The sequence below is a fragment of the Diadema antillarum genome, unplaced genomic scaffold (genome assembly GCF_040938485.1).
Source record: "Diadema antillarum isolate AM-2024a unplaced genomic scaffold, OU_Dant_1.0 scf00000140, whole genome shotgun sequence".
NCBI classification, from domain to species: domain Eukaryota; kingdom Metazoa; phylum Echinodermata; class Echinoidea; order Diadematoida; family Diadematidae; genus Diadema; species Diadema antillarum.
Window position 1 is genome coordinate 62501 of NW_027271029.1, and position 22587 is coordinate 85087.

Genomic DNA, 22587 nt, shown 5'->3' on the forward strand with positions numbered 1-22587 from the left:
ACAGTATGATATCACAGTGTGTGTGTGAGCGTGTGTGTGTGTGTGTGTGTGTGTGTGTGTGTGTGTGTGTGTGTAAGCGACAAAGAGTGAAAACATCGTCAGAGTAGGTATAAACATACCCGTGAGTATCCGTTACATGCATTTTATGATAGTATGGTGATAATGGAGTATCACGGTCTCCATCTACCGAGGGCAATAGCTCCTTCACGGCAAGCTCATTCCTCCGATAGACACTAATGTCTTTCCGTTATTACCCTTGTATTGCCAGGTACTCATGCATCATCGATGCTTCTACGTATGGTGTGCACGCCCTCGCACTTTTCTATGTAAACATTAGGAACAATAAAAGTCACTGCAGATGCCTAATGATGGCTCAATGGCTAACGAATAGATCTAGCAGACTGTTTTGTAATAATTGACATTTGTAATTTAGGCGAAATACATTACACCATTTGGTACAAGAAAACTAACACCAAAAAACAAACAACTCTCGAAAACAAACAAACAAGCGAGGAAACGAACAAAGAAAAAACAACAACCAAAAGCCACTATTATCTCAAACTCTGTCTATAATAACGTGATTTATCTGGTCCTAAACTTAATGGTTTCTTCGTAACGCACTCTATTCAAACTAACACTGAAATAATCGAATTTCGACATTCGATAGAAATATGGCTTCTGACATATTATGCCTCCGCCATATCGCATCATTCTCCCTCAGGTCTGTTGTAAGTCTTGATAGTGTGAGACGACAGCTTCACATGGTTTGTAAAAAAAAAAAAAATGAAATGCCCTCTTTGAAAGTTTGATGGCACAATCCCAAATGTGTTTGATGTTTATGCATTCCTCAAACCAGATTTCATTTGAATTGCTAAATTGTTTCATAGATCAAGTGTCCGGTAATAGGAGTATTTTCACTTGACCCTGATCCTTGCCCTTTGACCCCATGCCAAAATCTTTCCTCAAGTAATCACTAAGTAGTAACATCCAATTTTCATTACTATACTTCAAGCTATTTCAACATATGGAAAAAATAGTGGCATTTTAACATTAAATCTTTGACCCCATGACCGAAATCTTTTTTTTTTTTAACAGAATCATTGTGTAGTAATACATGTATAATGTACCTACTTTTATGCACTGAATAATTTATAAGGTATGGAGAAAATTGTGCAATTTCAGCATTAAATAGCAGATTTTTAGAATTTCACCTGACCTTTGACACTTGACTTTTGACCCCAGCTTCTCAAGAGAACACTGTCAGGTAGTACATGCATGTACTAAGTTTCATGAAGATAACGAGCCATTTCCAAGATATAGAGAAAAATGACATTTTAGCATTCTCTTTTAATACCTTTGACCTCTGAACTTTCACCTCATGGCCAAAAGCTATCCCTAGAAAATCCTTACCTGGTAATACATGTAAACGCTGAGTTTAATGAAAATACCTTCACGCATGGAAGAGATATGGGGAAAAGTTAATCTTGACCTTTGACCTTGAGCGTGTGCACCCAAAAGTTGATAGGCACAACCTTGTCTCCTCATATACATATGCAAAGTTTCATTTGGAATTCCGACGAACAATCCGAAAACTAAATATCTCTGGTGACAATTCGTGAAGAAGGGATTTAAACCCCCCCCCCCCAAAAAAAAAATGTATATATATATATATATATATATATATATTCCTTTAATCAATTCGAAGCCAAACAAGTCCCGATTTCGCTTTTCGCATTCATGTACAGAAAAAACAAAATCACAAAGATCGGCTAAGTCGAATGCGCACAGTTGAAGCGCAAAAAAAAAAGTAGGAGGAAAGTCCTTTTTACATGAAAAGAGAAAAAAAATTACGACTATCACATGGGCATGACGAATCATCTTCCTGTCAATATCTTATCTCTTAAATCCTGCAAAGCATCTTCCTGTAAATCTCACGTGGAATGAAAAAAGTTTCGTCACACTGCGTCGAGAGCTGCAAACAACCGTAAGAAGGTTTAAGAGGAGGAGTTCTACTGGCTATAAATCAAACCGTTGTCAGTTTTTTTTAATATAGATGCACAACAGAATTCCACAGGTTCATTTTTGCCTTTGATGTTCTGGGTTTGAAGCCGTCATCCTTCTGAACAATCGTAAAGATTCATTTTTAATAATCATGAGCATAATGTCGGTTATATTTTGATTGTTTATAACCTAAAGATAAAACACACAAAACAAAAGTCAGTCAAGTCCAGAAATATGAACAAAAATGTAAATCCGGACTGCACGTTGCGGGAGTGTTTGACATTGCACTCTCCTGGAAAGCAAAATTTATCACTTTTCAGGGTTTTTTTTTTTCCTTTTCTTTTCAGACAAATAAAACTGATTTGGTTTAATATTCAAGTGTACTTCTTCGTAATTTGATATGTCAGATTAGTACCCCCGACATGCCCAGATGGCGAAAAGTAATTACCACCATAAAGACATTCCTTAGAGAGTGACTGGTCATTATGCAGTGGAACATGAATGAATATCCCGGTTCTGGAATGTATTCAAATTGTATGCATGCTTTGTTCACAAAAGTTGCAATTACGGAGAAAATCCACCCCAAAAATGAATAAACTTCAAAAGAAAGAGAAAAATATTCCCTACAAAAGGATACAAGATTGACAAAAATCGGATAAGAAATACGGAAGAGGTGACATTCTGAAATGTCACATTATCTTGGAAAACATTTCTTGACCAGTCCTTATGAATATTCAAATCAGCAAGCTCACGACGTCATGCTCTCACAATTTCTCATTCATTTATATACAGAAATGACAAAAACCTCATGGTTATTTCAGCTGTATAAATATGAAACTTGTCTTAAAACCAACCAACCAACCAAAAAAAAAAGTAATGATAATAATAATTCTGATATATCTTGGTATGGGAACATGCTTTTACTTGTATTAGGTAAAATCACTTTCAGAATTTAATATACAGCATGTATACATGAAAAATTGTGAGGGTATGACATCATCACCTCGCTCATATGAGCATTCATAAGGACTGGTCAAGAAATGTTTTTGAAAAAAAATGTGAAATTTCACGATGTTATATCCTCCTTATTTCTCATCCGATATTTGTCATTACTGTATTGTTCTGTAGGGAATATTTTTCTCTTTCTTTTGATGTTTATTTATTTTGGGGTGGATTTCTTCTTTAACAAGCACAAAGCTTGCCAGAGGCTTGTCCTGCCTAGCAACAACTAAGTGAATTTCTCCCTATGGACATGGTGGAACGCTATCGGAGGGAGCTTGTGAATGAAATGCTTCGTAACTAGGCAGTACGAAAAGAAACATCCATGAATTTTAATACATGTACATTACAGAAACGGTCCATTCCCTTCCTATATTTGTGAGGCAGATCCAGTTAGGCACATACATGTACTTGAAATAACACACACACACATATATATATATATATATGGGTCAGAATTTTGAACGATGTACAATTGAGCCAAAACAAGGCAAAATCTAAAAAGTAGGAAATTCTCCAAATCATTCATCTTACCTGAAAGAGTATAACTCAAGCTTTAATAAGAACCCAATTATACTAGGATTTTCCCAGAGGAACAAGTTTTTATTCACCGCTGAAGTTTACCATGTCCAAAGCAGCGAACGTCCGTGAGGAATAGTACTGCACATACATTTGAATACCATTTAACATAGTTTCCAAAGATCTGATTCAGTTCAAAATCCTAACGAAATATCTTAAGGGACATGTGTACGTGATTGCAGAATATTAAGCTTGTACTCGTAACCTGTACGTAATGGTAGACAACTGATGATTTAACTAAATTCGTCATTTCTGTGAAAATATTGCTCTTCCGCTAAACACTTTCTCCACTTTATGCGCATTTTACAGAAACTCAATATTTTCACCTCTTATTTCACTATCCTATACTTTAATCCTCACTCCCAAATAGTAATATACCTTTTTAAGATGTATCTCATCTGGGCAGTCTCTATAACCCAACAAACATAGCATAGTTGTCATCACGGAGGTTCGCATGTAGCTCACGGACGTTCGGAACAAACAAGATATTGAACAATGCAGCTCTCTTGAGTTGGAAACGTATTCTATTCACAACAAACAGCAATTTCATGTCGAGAACAAACTCCTCTGCAAAATCCTGAATAGATATTACCAATTCTCAATTATATAAGCTTGTTTATCTTCTCATACTGAGGAATCAAAGAAAACAATTTTTCCATCTCTCGTAATGAACTACAAACGTACGTGTAATCTCAATGACGTAGTCCATCCTTGAGAACGAATACATGTATATTTATCAAAATTTCGCTATCATGAAGTAAATATTGAGGTCCTAAACTTCAATAAAGTCTACAATGCAAAATTTGCTCTTTATATAACGAACATGGTCACAGCTAAAATTATGACAAAGAATTAATATAGAAAAACAACAGAAATGTGCTCCGTTATAGAAATACGAAGTTTAGCTGTGGAGGGCAAACGAATACGTTAGGAAGAAATCCCTCTGTGTTTGCTCCTTGTGTTACACACTGTTACCGAGAAAAATTTGTGTTATTATATTAGTCAGAAATGATAATAGGTTCGATACTGCGAAGTTTCGTCATAACAAGACACAATAAGTCCATATATCTTGGATGGATGTTTGTGACTTCGATATTATATACAATATGGTTTGTTATAACAAACCTTTTGTAGCGCGTCATTTCGGAGGCTCGTTATTCATACAGTTTGTCAATATGAAAATCGATAGAGTTCGTATAATTATGAAGCTTTTTTATTCGGTAAATGATAGGAATCTCCGAAGGTTAACCGAAAGGCTTATTAATTGGAACATGAAAACTTATGTTCGCTTATCCAAATGTGGAGAAACAAGTTAACAACTAAAATCCTCCAATTTCATAACCTCGTAATAACCGTTTTCACCTAAACGAATATCAGGCCTATTCCACTTTTGAAGAAAGGACCTAAAAATAATGATCCTTAATATCTATTTTTCGAAGAACATTTCTAATAACAAACCTCCTGAATTAACTACAATTTTTTTTTTCATTTTGGAATAACAAACCTTTGGACATCGGAGTAACGAATCTTTGGAAGAGCGAACGTATCAAAGTGCAACCTTAAACCTATTCTTAATCATTACTTTTTTAACATGTGTTTTCAAAGTAAGCACAAAAGCACAAACAAACTGACGATCTCTTTGTCTCTTAAATGTAAAATGAAAAAATAAATCTTGGAAAAAATTACAAATGAATATTGCTTTTCATTGATGAGTATAAACAACACCATGTGATGATAAGCGGAGGATTTGTGTGTTTTCATCAGACAATAATTGTATACTGCATGATTTTTGTTCGCTTGTGACGGTATTTCGACGAATACAAAACATAAACAAACAAACAAAAACTTCTCCAGAGGAATTTGGTATAACGGGAGAGCACTGGCGATTCTTTTCTCTGTGTGTTGGAGCTCGATCCCTTCTCTGTTTCTCAGTCATTTTCATTCAACTGCTTCCACGTCCTTTTGAAACTTTTCAGTTTCTTATTCAACACATGCTCATTACAGACTTCTTCCGTCATTATCCTGAATGTGATTGCGTAGCACTTTTCGGATTTGTTTTGGTTTGTTTTGTTTTGTTTTTGTTTTCTGTTTGGTCGCAGCATGTTCAGGCTATTGAGGGAATGAGAGAAAAATCGTCATGAAGAGAAAAATAAGAATGAATTAAGACATTTAATACCATGACAATTACACCGAACGTCCGTTATGGAGACCAAAACAGGATGTGTTCTGTTTGAGACGGCAGCTACCATACTCAAAAGATAAACTCTTAGAGCACCTGTCACTAAAAAGTGGCACTGATCCTCTTTCTCCTACTATGTAATCCATTGACTTATTCAACCAACGAACATCCGTGAAAAAAAATGTTTTCAGTTTGTTATTACAGGTAAATTGAGTGCTGAACGCTATTCATTTTCGGGTATGAGCGGCTCGGTGATTTGGTAATATTTTCAACTAACATTAATCTTATGTGCAGTGATATATTTGTAATTGTCAGAAATTTCCTTTCTCGGACAGAACGTCCGTGAGCGAAACTTTCTGAACCTGTAACAGTACAAATTGTCTCCAGAACCTCATTAGAAAGAAATTTAAACACACAGAAATTACAGATTACGCAAAATTCCATTTTCCCATAACTTTGTTTTAAGTGTTTAGCTGTTTTTGTATAATTAGAGGGAAAACAAGCGTAAAATTGTGGGTAAATTTTCAATTGTTTGTTTATCATGATCACATAACGCCTTAAAAATTCTGAAACTACTGCTCTAAACTCATTGTTTACCTTGTAAAACTTTATTTGTCGCTATTCGAGCCAAAAGTTTTAAAGAATACAGGACACTTTCGGGACAAGTTATCCCTATCGGAGGGATTGCATACGTCACGGACGTTCTCTGGAATTATTACGGACGTTCGTTCTACTACTAGGGTCATGTTTCAGGACGGATAACTAATCGGCAGAGAGTACCTAGCCTTCCTAACTCTTTCAAAAATTTGAAAAGGTATTGTCAATGCAAATTATAAGAAATTTGACATTCTTACAACATATGTATTGCTCAGAGGGGGATCAGGAGGTGAATTTTCAGAGAAAATATCAATCATTTGCTTGGTTTTTGGTGAATTGCATGGTCCAAATACTGCGGACGAACCTCAGTCCGCTCCAAAAATGGCATGCAGCTCCTCGGCAAGAGAGCCAAAGGTAAAATGCACCTTCGCCATCAAAGCAAGATGGTGTCCCACTCGAAAACGTTTTAATCATCACGGACGTTCTTTTTTTCTTGGAGGTTCGTCTAAAAATACAATTTCGGTTCCTATTTGACAAAGGATGGACAGAAACTCAAAACAAACATATCATCGTGTTGCTAGATCTTAGTTGATTACGACTCAGAACAATATCGCCAATAACGTTTCATGGGCTACGATCTTTATTAGAAAATAGCGGAAGCACGTCCGTGACGAAATCTGAGTATAATTTTGCATAAAAGAATATTACGTCCCATGTACAGCCAGCAGACGTACAATTTTTGCAGGATATGTTCATTAGGTGAAACACCAAATTTTCGTATACGTTACAGTTGGGACAACAAAGTAGAATTTGCTGCAGCGATAGAAATAAAAGCATCACGGACGTTCGTCTGTTTAGGACTTTGATATTTTAATTGTTCTCTGTAATTTTGTACGTGCTCATAAAGTTCTTATAATTTTGTGGTACATACCCATGATATGTCAGATCCAGAACATGGTCAGATATTAGATGCCACGTACCATTAAAAATGCACATCATTAGTTTGAAAAACAAAAATTATTGTGAAAATAGCGTTTTTACCGTATTTTTACGCTTTAAGTCCTTGTGAAATGAAAAATATCAGGCAAAAGTCAACCAAACCATATATTTCCTGAAAGGAAATTTACCAATCTTTGAGATGACATGAAAAAATCTGGTTTCTTAGGTTATCCTGGCGTGTTCTAAGGGAAAGAATGTCATATGGTGCGAAAATTGGCAATTGTACATCGTTCAAAATTCTCACCCATATACATATACATATTTAATATATATATATATATATATATATATATATATATATATATATATATATTTCTTCTTTTTTTTTGAAAGGTGGCATCGAACATGGGTTGAAAGGGAATAAGAAACTTGTGACTCAATCTCTAAAATCTCCTTGCTATGCAACCAACTCCAATGTGACTCTCCTTGCTTTCTGCACACCTACGTGAGTACGTGCCTGCTTTAAATCACATGTGACCCGTCAGTCCTGGCTAGCAGCAATATTTTTGATTCATTCATTTATTTATTTTTGCATGGGTGTGTATTCGTGTGTCACGATATATACATAAGTGAAGTTCATAGATAAAGCCACAGCTCAAGTATTGTATTGTATTGTATTGTAATGTATTGTATTGTATTGTATTGTATTGTATTGTATTGTATTGTATTGTATTGTATTGTATTGTATTGTATTGCATTTATTGTAGTGCATTGTACGAGTGAAGAGCAGTTCACGAACACAGAAATTCATAAAATACTTCAGGTCTAATGTCCCATTCTCCCTTCAAAACAAAACAAACTAGAAATGTCGCTATGGTGACTGGTATGCCTCCGCCATAATGCATGGTTCTCCTAATAGGTCTATAGTACATGTGGACAATGTGTGATTACATTTTCACAAAATTGGCAAAATAAACAATACTAACATGTTTGTCACAAATGTGTTGAATGTTCACCTTCCTTGACCTAGGTTTAATTGGATGAATGGGAGAGCATGTATTTGGGGATTTTAGGACTTTTACTTGACTTTGAACCTTTCATAAGTTTATGCATTGAGTAATTTTGAAGGTACAGAGAAAAAGTGCAATTTCTGTATTGAATAGTAAACTGTTACCATTTTCATCTGGCCTTTGACCCTTGACCTTTGACCCTAAAATTCATCAGAGAATCACTGTCAGGCAGAACATGCATAAATATGTAGGCCCGACTAAGTTTCAAGATAACTTGAGCCACTTCTGAGATATGGAGGAAGAGGTAAAGTTCAGCACTTTCACTTGATTTTTGACCTTTTGACCTTTGACCTTTTTGGCAAAAAAAAAAGAATCCCAGAGAATCTCTATTGGGTTATACATGCATATACCAAGTAAAAAAAAAATAATAATACTCCTGCAGGCAATGCATAAATAATGAGGGAAATAGTACAATTTTGAAGTGTTGCCCTTGACTTTTAACCCCTGACCTTTGACCTCATGAACCCAAAATTCCCTAGATAATCACTGCCAGTCAGTACATGCATATATACTGTGTTCCATGAAGATACCTTGAACCATTTCCAAGAAATGGAGAAAAAAAGTAAAATTTTAACATTTTTACTCAACCTTTTGACCTTTGACCTCATGACCCCAAACTTTCACCAGAGAATCTTAATTGGGTAATACATGTATACACTAAGTTTCAAGAAAATATCTTCAGGCATTGCATAGATATGGGGGAAATAGTGAAATTTTGAGCATTTGACCTTGACCTTTGACCTTAGACCTTGAGCATGTGCACCCAAAAGTTGATAGGCACAACTTCACCCCCTAATACACACACATGCCAAGTTTGATTAGGATACCTCAAAAGGATTTTTAGTTACGCTGTCCACACAATTCATTATGGACGGACGGACAGACGGAAGGACGGACAACCCGAAAACATAATGCCTCTGGCACCACTTCGTGGCGGAGGCATAAAAAAAACAAAAATACAAAAATGCTCAAACTATGAGGCCTTGCATGTTACCCAGTGCACCTGCACACTCACTTTCACTCATCCCATTCAGTTTGGATTTCTTTTTTACATGTTCTTTCTTTAGAAGCCATCAACATTTCAAGCTTCTGTTAACGTTGGCAGTCTCCTGCATTGCACTTTCCTTCATTCCTCTGCAAATACATTGTATGTAAACATTAGTTTCTCCATGTACTTGATTTATCTATTTGTAGCCAGATCAGTCTCCATGATACTGTTTAATTGGTAAAAATTGTATGATATACAGTATGCACACTGTATGTCATTTAGATAATTTGCTGACTGTACCAATTTGAGACAGAAAATGCAGAAATAAATCAGCAGATCAATACACTATAGATAAAACCAACAGACTTTCACAAGGCACACAGGAGGGAACAGAAATAACAGCACACAGAACTCCCATGTTATTCCTTCATGAAATGTATTTTAATATGATCTCGTGATCACTAAAGGAAACTAGATGTTGTACGGAACAAACATTCACTGAATGGATCAAACTCTATACATGATATAAACACACATGTTGTGTACATGCGTACGTGCCATGATACTCCAGACCAAATCATCCAGTGAAACAAGGGTCCTGCTCGAACCCTCTGCCTATGGGGGACAGGTTGTGGTAGTTATCAAAGACATTGGCAAGTACCCCAGACATTGTGAAGTATCCCATTGAGATGCATGGGTTAAGAAGAAATTTTTTTATTGCAAACTGGAACTGATCATACTGTAAATCCAATACATGTACTACTCAAAGAATTGCAGTCACACGCTAGTACAACTCTTGTACACACACTCTGTATTTGACACACATCTATGCTATAAAGACACCTCTATTTGCAGGTTTAATAGTGGTGCAATAATCTACAGTCCTACTCTTGGGTATCAATGTAGAAACCTTGATGGGTCCGTTTAAAGAACAATTTGGTATAATGAGAAATTTTTGAGGTCCTGACTATCCAGCAATAATAGGGTATGTATGAGCTTAACGCCAATGCACGTAATACAAGCTGTTGGTTGCAAGCAGGCATACAATACAATAAACTACAGCTTAATGTAATACATCCCAATAGAGTACAGTACGTTTTCTATGAGACTATAACATACCATACAAACGATACAATAATACACTGTATAGCAATATTATACAATTCATACAGTGCCTTTTCTGTCCAAGCCCATGTACCAGATTTTGGCAATCAACTACAACCTAGACCATGTCAACTAGAGACTGGACTATGAGGAATTTGTGATCTAGGAAAGTCAAATCAGCATAGAAGTACGGTACACAAATATGGAGGATTCTTGTTGTTGGAAAAAAAATGATTGAACACACTCTCATTTTTAAAGAGTACTCTCTCTTGTTCAAACTTCCTTCATATCTCATTGCTTTTCAAACCCTAATATAACTAGAGTCTTCGGCCTGGGGACCCCCTGGAGCACACACCCTCCCCTGAACCATCCCCCTCATACCCCATTTGGATGACTTCTTAGGCCAATGAATATGACATGGCATCAGATAAAACTCGTAACAATGAGGGCGCTGTCAATGAAAACTTATGTTACCTAGAATAAGCTCTCCCGTTAACCTCTACAGCAAGTTTGACCAAAATCTGACAAGAAATGTGGCGGATAGAGTACATACAAGAAATGTGACATGGCATCCAGGTCGGAACACTGAGGGCGCCATCACCACAAACTGTTGTGTCCTACATGTAGAATGACAACCCATACACCTTAACAAGTCAGAATAAAATAGATTTAGTAACAAGCAAGTTATGGCATAAATAAGCATTTTTTTTTGCAAATTTTGACCTGATCAGGGTGACCTTTGACCCTAACACAGAAGGAACAGTGGGGACAGCATTACCAATAGGCATAGGTGTCCAGAATATGAACTAAACGGTCAAGAAACACTACCACTCCTCTTTGGTATTGCGCACACAAGCAGACTCTGAAAAATTTACATTTTTGTGTATAAAGACGAAACAAACATTGGTGCCACCACCAAAAACAATAGACGTCTTTGTTTTACCATAATGCATCTTCATGCCAAATTTGATCGAAGAAGAACTGCAGCCGGTAAAGCATTCACAAGAAAATTTCTGCGGTGGACGCGGTGGTGGCGCGACTAGACCAAATCCATAGTATCCTCCAAGCTCTGTTCGGGGGATACAATACTACTCCACGACCGCGAATTTAACCACTTGCGAAATCGTCAGGAATTCCCAATTCGTGAAAATTTGGACTCGCTAAAAATATAGCATATACAGTATTTTATTACAACAAAGTCATCTCACTGGTCCAAGGCACTTTGTTACAGGGAATGTCCACTGTGTTTTACAGAGATCTAGGCAGAAAGAGTGCATTATACTAGATGGACAAACAATGTTTCAGTATATCTATAAAATGGAACACCTTGAAACAATTATGAAAGAATATATTTACTACAAGTATATAAACTGAAACACACACACACACACAAAACAAAAAACATGAAGAAGCAGCAAATCTCAAATGATTCTAAAAAGAGTCATTACTCCAGCACATCAATTGATCAGGATAAGAACTACCGCTTACTTTACATCAATCACAACTAATATGAAAGGATACATGTAATGGTACCCAATGTGGTTAACTCACAGGGCCTAAGTAATACAGCTACAGATAGGCTCCCTGAATATATGTCCCTCTTTTTTTTAGTATGACATCTTTGCAATACACACCTTGAGGCAAATTGCATCCTCGTATCAGGAAAGACTCACAGAAAGACAGCAATTGGAAGTGTGCACAGGTGGACAGACATAGGTTTCTGGACACTGCATTTTTGCTGCTTTGGTCAAATGCCAGGGCCTGAAAAATGGGCACATCATAATGGGGTAAAATCCCTCGGACCAAAAGTGACCAAACGATCTCTGACATGATGCTAGTGATTTAAGCTATTAACTCTTAAGTGTGTGCCACATCCACATGGATGACTTAGTCGATAGCTTGCCAAATTTGCACATTTTGCTCAAATGCAGCATCGTGTACCAACTGATCGTAAATCGCAATAATGAATATACAGTACCAAAGTACATTGAAAGCATCATGTGCGCTTCCATTCTGTCATTATATAGCTTGTGGCGCGTGGTAACTAAAGAGTGATGTTCTACATTAATTTTTCGAGTCAATTCTGATTGTCTGTTAAGACTGTGTGTTCAAAAAGTCATGCCTCCCAGACCTATTCATGAAAGTGTGTGTGCTCACAGCCAAGAATACCATTTTGAAGTCTGTTTGGGGGTTTGGAATGTTTGAAATACGGGCCAATTAAAAATCAAAGACAGCATAAACAATTCCATAAAAAATTATGTGGCTTTGAATAACAGAATGTTTTCCAAAAGCGCTCAGGAGTTGCAGTCTCAAAATATTGAGCATACCATGGCGCACCAAGAGTTATGGACTAAGGGTCCATGTCTACTGTGAACTCAGTCGCCTAAAGAGACCCAAACAGTCCACAAAATCATTGCCCATTTTGATTGACTTAAAACACTTGTGGATCACCAACAACTGTACTTTGCCTTCAAAATGGGTGTGGTTTGCACGATGTCAAACTCTACTCGGTACCTGTAATGTCACAAAGGCAACTGTGGTGTTTGGATCCCTTACTTCTTCAGAACAAAATGCAGCCAGACATTGCAAGCAATGGCAATGTGCCCTGTGCCCATGTAACAATAGGCAGATTTCACACTAGTTTTTTGAAATATGGAAGCACAGTATCAGCAGAGTGGTGTCACTGTGCAGATAGATAACCCTCTTGCAATATCCGCAATACACCAAATGCTTCCCCTTTTATTTGCCCATACCCTGGTTTTCATTCATTCTTTCCTTTTCTTCTCTCTCCCCCCACCCCCAACTCATTTTCTTTCTGTCAGTCTGTGTATTATGAGTGTCTGCTGCTGTCAACTCTTTTATGTCTTCCAATAACTTTTGGTTTTTTGTAAGGGGGATATTTTGGTCTTTCTTGCTTTTTCTTTCCCTCCAAATCTCCCCCTCTTTGTCCCTCAGTTCATGTTCTCCTTGATACTGATGAACCTGTCAATGTCCCACTTCTTGTATGGCAGCATCCAGTGAGAGTTGTACACGCACAGCACCTTCATCTTCGGGCCGTACTTGAGGTTCAGGAGCAGCTGTTGAGAAGACCACAAAAAGACCAAGACGGTAGTTATAAATATACTGCACCACTTACATCTTGGAGGAGAATAATGCCTTTGTCATGAAATGTTAACAGTAGTCCACACCCCTGGGTAGTTGTATCGTACCTGGGCAAGAGCCGGGACTTGTATTAACCCGTTGAGGACAAGTCCCGAGTATACTCGGGTAAGTGTCAATGGTAAATGCGTGTTGTACCAAAATCAAAACGTCCTCAACGGGTTAAAGTTGGCCAGGAATTTTAGCATGTTTTTGGCCCAGGTTAGTCAGGAATATGCCAGGGTTTGTTGGGGGAAATTCACTTATTTTACCCAGATGGGTTGGGAGTATTCCAGGGTTTGAGGACACTCATACATACGTCATAACCTCTAGTAGTCTCCTCATCCAGCGGTTCCAACACCAAAACTTTAAAAATACATAACTTTTGCATCAATTGTCCGATTTTCCTTAAGCTTTACTGATGTGTTCTACTTATGTTACTGCTTTCACTCAATCCACATTGCCCTTTGGGTTTGGGTTCCCTCTAAAGCAGAGTGAGCCGAGGGCAGAGTGAAGGTTTGATATGTGAGAGATCTTACCTTTGGGGTGATCAGAAAATACTGGGAGGTGTTTTCTCGGCACGCAGTCTCCACGACGAACTCAAAGACTTTCCTCTCGTTGCTTGGGTCCATACCCTGTGTCAAAGATTTTTAAAAAGCCATTCAATTGATAAGAAAGGAACCAACAGAATATTCATACTATTCCACAAAAATATCAGTCAACCAAATAACAATTCTTCCTCTCAGTGACCATGATGTAAAATCTAAATGCATAGTTCAGGCTCTGTAAGTGTACTGGACGCATGATGGGGAAAAAAAGTTGAATTTCATGAATTTACGGGCCTATTTATATTAACAAAAAAAAAAAATGATGCACGTGCCTATTTCGTGGATCGGTGCAAGTTGGATGCTCTTGTTTAAAGGGTGTGTGCAGTTCTGGTTGAGGTAAAGACTTAGCTTTCAACGTTTTGCGAGATATTCAGAAACCACTCTATGAGATATCAAAGAGCATGCAATTCTAAGGGGTATCCAAAGTTTCTTTGATGAAAATCAGTTTTGAAATGGCTGAGATATCCAAAAACATAGTGAAACAAAGAGATCCTAATAAAGGTGTGGCCTGTCGCCTTTTATTATTATCACTTTTTTGTTATCTCAGCCATTTGAAAACATTTTTCATCAAATAAACTTTGAATCCTTTTTAAAATTACATGCTCCTAAGAGGTTTCTCATTATCTCACTTAGGAATGTTCAAAACATGAATCCCCACCTCAACCAGTACTGTACAGTCTCTTTAACTTTGGAACTGTTTAAACCCACTCACTGTGCTCATGGGTATAAACAGTATATCATTTGTCCTGAAGAGAGGACATACGAGACAGACAATGCCGTACCCTCAGATCATCAAATCACCATCATCATGTATCAAACATGGAGAGCAAAACAGAGTAAAGTCCTTCGGCTTACCTGATTGATCTCATCCACCACACGGAAGGGACACTTGTTGAGATCCTGGAGGGCCATCAGGTACAGGATCGTGGCCACGCTGCGCTCCCCGCCGCTCTGGTAGGTGGCCGTCAGCAGCTGCAGCCTCTCGTTGGCCCGGAACTTCACCTTGATGTGGATGCCATACTTGTCATAGCTCTCCTGGTGGAGGAGTCATTGCAAATAACATAAAAAGGATTTTTTAAAAAAAGAAAAGACATTGAAATGAGAACACACATGATAGGGCTGCTGCATTGACAGCAGAAAAAACAAAACACAAACAGCAAATTGGCATACAGAAATAATACAATATAAAAAGACAACTACAACTAACGAAAAAGGACGAAGAATGACGCAGGACATATTTACGTCGCAAACTATTTAAACATAACAGCATTGGCATCAATTCTTGAACACAAGGGAGTGTGGGTGGTGATGGCATCGACATTACCACATGAATATGTACAGTAACAATAAAAGCCTTTTCTGTGCTATGTCAGACATAGCAAAGAAAAGGCTCTTTCGTTAGTGAAGGTGATCCCATCTTGTGCTGAACTTGGAAACAGCATTGAGAGCGTGCAGTGCAAAGAACGGTCCAATACCATTACACCAATAGTTTGTAGTTCCAGATAAGCGTGGTGTAGAATTTCAGGTCCATGTTTTAACCCATTCAGGGTGTTGATAAAGAGTTTTAATTGATTTGCATGACACATGAAACATGGCTGCAGTTAAACGACACATTTCATTCCAGATCCCTTTACTCTTGAAATACCATGCTCACAAGCATAACATGAAATCATTTGGCACTAACGGTGTGTAAGAACACACTGGCCTAATAACATCCCGGGCAGTAATAGTGACACTTTTTTTGGAGGAAATGGAATATTGTAAACATAAGGTATTCATGTAAAAAAAAAAATAAAAAAAATAACAGAAGAGAGCTGATTTGGAAGTAGTGTCATAGGGCAAAGTCTGCTTTGACAATAGTAGTGATGATTGCCTTTTAAAATACCTACAGTATAACTGAAATTTCAAGAACTTTCAGTGAGCTGCAATTGCCGCTGGGTCGCTTACATTCAATATCAGTCACCCGCCCGCCACTTATGAAATTAAACATAAGGGTGTTAAACCAACGAATGAATGAAAAAATGACGCAATTCTGTCTGTCATACCTCATCGGGAGTATAGAGGGCGACCTCCCCAGCACAGCCCATCTTGGAAAAAAACAGCGAGAACTTGGAGTTGATCTTTGCAATGTGGTCGTTAAGCCGCTCTAGCCACGTTTCTTTCAGGCTCGTTATCCGGGTGGCATGCTCCTGTAGCACGTTTTGGTCTGCTGCAACCTGCGGTCAAGTTTTTGCGGCAAAAATGATCACAGAAAGGAAAGGAATATCAAGACCTGATACTGTAAAACGAGGAATGTTCATGTGCATTTTAATTTCGCGAATTTCGCGAGCAGCGACATTGGCGAAATTAAAATGTAAGCAAAAGTTCTTGTCTAAACAATATGCATTGGATGCCAGTGGTAAGTCACGAAAATTTCATGCTGCGAGAAAGGCCATCGGCTCCAATTTGCGAAATTTTCATGCCGCAAATATATCATGTTTTCCAGTACTCTCTGGAAGTCTCCAGAAGGGCAGCCTCTACCGAGGCAAGTTATCTGCTCATGTGAACAACAAAAGTGGGATGGAATTAAAAAGGAAATCGACCCCAAACATAAATAAACTTCAAAAGAAAGACAAAAAAAAAATTATTCAAAAATTGGATAAGAAACAAAGAAGATATAACATTTTGAAATTTCAAATTTTTGGGGGAAAACACTTCTTAACCAGTCCTTATGAATATTCAAATGAGCAAGTTGATGATGCATGTGCGTTATACAGTGCACTCCCGTTATAACGAACATGGTAATAGTGAAATTCTGGTCACAACAAAATAAAAATTCAGGCCTCAACATTATCCGCTTTATGTTTTTTATTGTTTATTTGTTCGCTTATAACAAATTTTTGATATAACGAAAGAAAAGTGCTGGTCCAGAGGACTTCGTTATAATCGGAGTCCACTGTATATGAAATTCAGAAATAGTTATTTTTAGCTAATACAGGTAAAAGCATAGAGAGCATGTACAGGGATAGGTAGATAAATATCTTTTGCATCAAATGTGGTAGCTGTCAGGTTTATCTCACCTCGGCTTCAACCGTCCTGATTTCTTTCTTCCGTTTCTCGTAGTCCATGACCACTCTCCTGTCTGTTGGATACTGCAAATCGGCCTGGGTCTGCTTCATGTGGATTTGGCTCTCAAGTTCGTCCAGGTTGTTGGTGTATTGCTCAAAGAGCTGGACAAAGAAATGCATGTCTGTTTAATCCACAAAATCCTTGACACTCAGAGGACTTCTTATTGCTGACCATCAAACGTGACTGCCCAGTTCAAAATCTAAAAAAAGTTGTAGGTTAGGATTCCCCGTAATTGACCAAAAAAACTGTAAAACAAGGAATTTTTGTGTGCATGAAATTTTTGCAAATTTCACAAGAAGCCAAGTCTTGTGAATTTCACACGGAGCCAAGAATCGTGAAATTAAAAGGCAAGCAAAAGTTCTTGTCTACACTATTCATTGAACGCCAGTGGCGATTCATGAAAATTTAATGCCATGAAAAAGGCCATAAGCTCAAATTCGCAAAGTTTTCATGTGGCAAATATTTCTGGTTTTACAGTATGCTGTTTAGGTTGACCAACTCAAATTTATAAAGTTTGTTGTTTGTTTCTTTCATGACATATTACCTGGCTCTGGCCAACTAGCGAATGCGTGTATGGTTGATGTGTATGTGTGTTGTCAATGTCTCATTGAACCTTCTTCGAGCTAGCTCACCACGTCAGCACACAGTGAAGCTTCGCGGAGCATAAAATAGCATAAATTAGTGGTTTTACTGGATGAAGGTCCCGAAACTGACTAGTCTAAAGCATTCTTTGCAAGTACCGAATGCATGTTGATATGAAACAAGCAATTGATAGGGAATTTGTAAAGTTGCTTTCTAATTGGTTTTCATTTCTTTTCTTGTGTTCCCAATTATCAGGTGCCCGCTTATGCCAATGAACACTGTATTAGCCATCTTTTTTTAAACCAATTTTATAGCAATACTCCTGCACAGCATGCCAAAAGTGACCCTATTAATCTGTAAATCCTCTTTTCTACCTTTTCTTGTGAAACTACATCTCCAACTTCTCCTTATTTCAATCACTTTTTAAATGGGATAGGATGGTCCAATTATAACAAGTTCTATATTATCCTTTTAAAGCTAAGAGTTTACTCTTATCTTCAGTAGAAAGTGTAAATTCATTTTGGCCTACTTTTGTGCGTTTTGAGCTGGGCGGTCGCAAATGTGGCTTTCACGACAGCTTACAGCAGTAGGATGGCAGTACAATGGTAATATAAAGTATGTAACTATTAAACAAACAAACCAAAATAAAATACAGAGAACACTATTGTGTGAGCATAGATGGTTTAGGTCCAATGGGGACTGATTGGTTCACTACTTCTGCACACAGTCCCATGATGTTGGATGGATGGACAACCCAATTACATACATAAATGCCTCTGGGCACCCTTCACGGCGTAGACACGATATGAGGGAGTTGCTGGTGTGGGTTGTTACCTTGCGTAGAGGGTCGGATGGCGATTCGCTGCCCGTCTTCCTCCTTGCTTCGCCCAGCAAAGCTCTGGCCTCTTTCTTCACCTGGTCTAAGGATTCCTGCACCTCCTGCAGCTTACCCTGCTCATAGCAAGTCATGGTGAGGGGAAAATCGGAGAGGAGTTAATATCTTCACCACATGCAGACACATTTCCGTAATCAAGGCGTCAAAGAGTACATACAACTGGTGATTCACATGCAGCATTACGGTGATCTGTAACCAAGAACTTTGTATCACGTTGTGGGCACCAAAGCTATGAAAACTGCAAATTAAACCACTGAGGACAGTTTGATTTTGCAACAAAGTGCATTTTCCATAGACACTTGCCCGAGTATACTCTGGACTCGTCCTCAAATTGGGGGTTGAATCAACCCCCTCTCGACATTTTTCGCGACTAATCCGCCGCGCGAAATTTTTTGACCACGCCGTTTGCTGACTTTTTACATTCAAGTCTCGCGCATATTTTGACTCCATTTTCGCGAAAATTGCACATACCGTTACAACGCTGCATGACGTTTTATACATGCCTGTCAGACCGAAAATGGCTCAAAAACGTGATTTTGTGTATAAAGTCTATGCAAATGGAGTTTTCTCTTCTTATTCATAAAGATGTGGTTGTTTTCACTTTCATACGCTGAAACTAATCAATTTTAACATAATTATGCTTGAAATAGGTTCTGTCATAAATTTTGCGGAAAAAAATGATAGAACAAAAGGTTGCGCGATCGACGGCCGAGATCTCGGGGGGGTTGAATCAACCCCTCCCCAGCCACAGAACACCCAAAAAAGCCCGACCTGGTTAGGGTTAAATGAGGATGCCTGCGTTTTTCTGATTAATGAAATCTAGAAATTGAAATGAAACAGTCAAAGAATTACCAGAAGTTGTTGCTCTTCTGATTTATCTTCATTGATTTTGGCCTCCAGCTCCACCTTTGCTCTGTTGCACACCTCATGTTGGAAGAACAGGGATACTTTCCTCATTGCAAAGTGCAGGCAACTCTGAAGGGAGGAAAGGAAAGAAAAATACAGATGAAAAGAAACCAACATTTAAAAGTGAGCAGTAAAAAGCCAAGGAAAGGCAAGCCTGGATCAGGTCTGTATCAGACACAGACCAGATACACCTTGCTTTCACACGCACTGAGAGTGGTTTAATTTGAATGCTGAATTACAAACAGAATTGAAATTACGATTCAAATCCTCCTATGTTTGTATAGCCGAGGAAGGCTTCACGGATTCCGTGGGTTTGAATTTCAGAGTTAAGAGGGGAGGTTTGGCTTATTTCTAACTTCCCATCAAACTCTTGAGCCATAAGTAGTGAGCGTTTTGACTGCAGTGCGAGCATTTGAGGAGTGCGGTCTCTCTGTGGAAGCGGTTGAAAGGTCACCACACCACAAACTCCGCCCTGAAAACACTACTGGAGGTCACTTACGTTCACACAGTCATTTTCGGTTTTTAATTCTTGCAAAACGTGACTGGATATCACCGCTCGACTGTCATTTGAAACACAATTAGAAATATGATTCAAATCACCCTCCGCGATTCCAGTTTGCATTCACTAGGTAACAATGCTTAATATGAAACACCGTTCTAGTGATGTGTCATTACCACATTCCAAATCAAACACTCTTTGTACATGTGAAAGCTAGGACAGACTTACGAGTTTACAGGCTCCCTGACATCCAATTTTGGTCCCGTGTCTATGATCACTTCTCTTGATGTATAAGGGTCTTCACATCACACAAATTCAGGAATTGTGTGATTGAAATATGTACTGAATGTTTTTAATCATTTAATTCATATGGTTTTGTTTTTTTCTGCTCCCACCATAAAGTTTCACTGCTCAAAAATCTTTCTTGCCTTTTGTGGCATCATAAACAGTGAAGTCAGCTGACCAATGCATAACAATACCTAATAGTATGCACCTTGCCGATAACCATATGAACCCACTCACAATAGCAAGACAGGTTTTGCACAATACAATTCCACACCTTTTTTTTTTGGGGGGGGGGGGGGTGGGGAGCATACTCTAAATCCTGGATCATTTTCCACATAGCAGTGAGTGCCATACTATCTGAAATGTACTTCTATGTCAGTTGTCTGGCAACAACTGTACAGACAACGTATAACCAAGGAGGTTCAAAAGGTGGAGTCACAATATTCAGTCTTATTCCCTTTGATCATGTTTGATGCTGCAACTTGAAAATATTTGAGGTACTCTGTATGTGCCAAATTGGATCTGCCTCACTGATAGGAAGACAATTGACTTGTTTCTCAGGACATAATGACCAGCCACTCTCGAAATAAGATATATCTTTATGATAGGAATTACATTTCACCATAACTACTTCTACTACAAACGAGGAGTAGTTGACAATACGGGGGAAACTCAATGTAAAGATATCTCATGTGACAAAATACCTAATATAACAAACTAATTTCTCCAGTTACAATGAATTTATTTCATTTGTACTATATTGTTTATTTACTACTGATAAAACAAAATATCTGATATAAAGAACAAATTGTCTTGGTCCCAAGGATCTCGTTATACTAAGTTTCCACTAGTATACGACATAGTAAACGCACAGGGATGTGCGGATAGAAATTCAGCCAAGATCGATGAAGAATCAAGTACATGACTGGACATGTCTTGTTTTTGTTTTTGCTTTGTTTCACCCACCTTGTTGAGCTCACAAATCTTCTTGATAATAGTCAGTTTCTGGTTGTTGAATCTCTGGATGGACTGGTTGGCCTCCAGTTTGGCTTGCTCTAGATCCACTGCCTGTGCCTCTCTCTTCCGGATGCTGCATAACACCATCAGGAAATGATACAAGTTTCATCAGTAACATCTGATGTTAGAAGTACTACTGAGTATGCAAAATTTTGGAGAGAATGATCCACTTTATTAAAGTGCAACTGTACTAGCCGTAGCTTGCTATACTGTTTTTCAGGTTTTTTGTCAATTTTAAACAAAAAAACCCCACCTCCATGAAAAAAAAAAAGAAAAAAAGAAATCACTTCAGTCATCATGTGCAAAGCAGGGCAACTCATGTACGTATCAAAGTGACAATCATAAATCACCACAATGAGTGAAGTTATTCAAGAAGGATTACAGAAGTTACGGAATATCTAATCTTCCAACATATTAGTCATGTCAATGTAATTTGACACCCCTAATTAAAATGCTAATTTATGCACAGTTAAATGCAAAATTTTGACTCTTTCTTTACATGAAATGAAAATTTGAACACTCAGCTACAACAAACAGCAAAAAACACATTTTCACCAAGTTTTCTCATTTTTCCCCTGTTACGCATTTGCATACCCTGCTTGTGCTATTGACCGAATGCAAATATTTAAATCTCAGCATTCTAATCTTTACGAGAAAACTCACAGCTCAAGCTTGGTGTTGATGTTCTGCTGAATGGTACGTCGCTGGTTCTTGCTGCGATTCAGGTTTGTCCTGATGTCCTTGAGCTCATTGATTCGCTTGGTGCACTGCAAGTGCTGTTTCTCGTAGTCTTCAAACTCCGTCTTTGCCGCCTGCATGTCTCTCTCCTTTGCCTAAATCATCCAATTAAAAGAGGAAAGATGAACAAGAAAGTGGTACATGAGGGTGTGTTTTATGTTTTCATTGGCATTCGTTTGTCCATGTGCAAAATAATTCAAAAAGTTGTGAACAAATTTGGATGAAACTTACAGGAAAAGTTGAGAATGACACAAGTAACAGATGAATACAGTTTGGGAGTGATCCAGGAATTTTTGTGGATTTTATGAATGATTTTCAATATTTTGGCAGGTAAGGTCAATGAACTTGGGAGTTC

General features: G+C 38.0%; 1 protein-coding gene across 1 annotated transcript in view; it reads right to left on the reverse strand.

The window, feature by feature from the left end:
* Positions 1-12711: 12711 nt before the first annotated feature.
* Positions 12712-22587, reverse strand: part of LOC139721201 (structural maintenance of chromosomes protein 5-like) — a 34722-nt gene continuing 24846 nt past the window's right edge. The window contains exons 16-24 of the mRNA XM_071632528.1: positions 22158-22327; positions 21444-21567; positions 19640-19762; positions 18727-18843; positions 17262-17411; positions 16248-16418; positions 15058-15237; positions 14134-14229; positions 12712-13533 (exon numbers count right to left, since the gene is read on the reverse strand). Coding sequence (XP_071488629.1) covers positions 13408-13533; positions 14134-14229; positions 15058-15237; positions 16248-16418; positions 17262-17411; positions 18727-18843; positions 19640-19762; positions 21444-21567; positions 22158-22327 — 1257 coding nt within the window. The 3' untranslated portion in view covers positions 12712-13407. The remainder of the gene's footprint in view (positions 13534-14133; positions 14230-15057; positions 15238-16247; positions 16419-17261; positions 17412-18726; positions 18844-19639; positions 19763-21443; positions 21568-22157; positions 22328-22587) is intronic.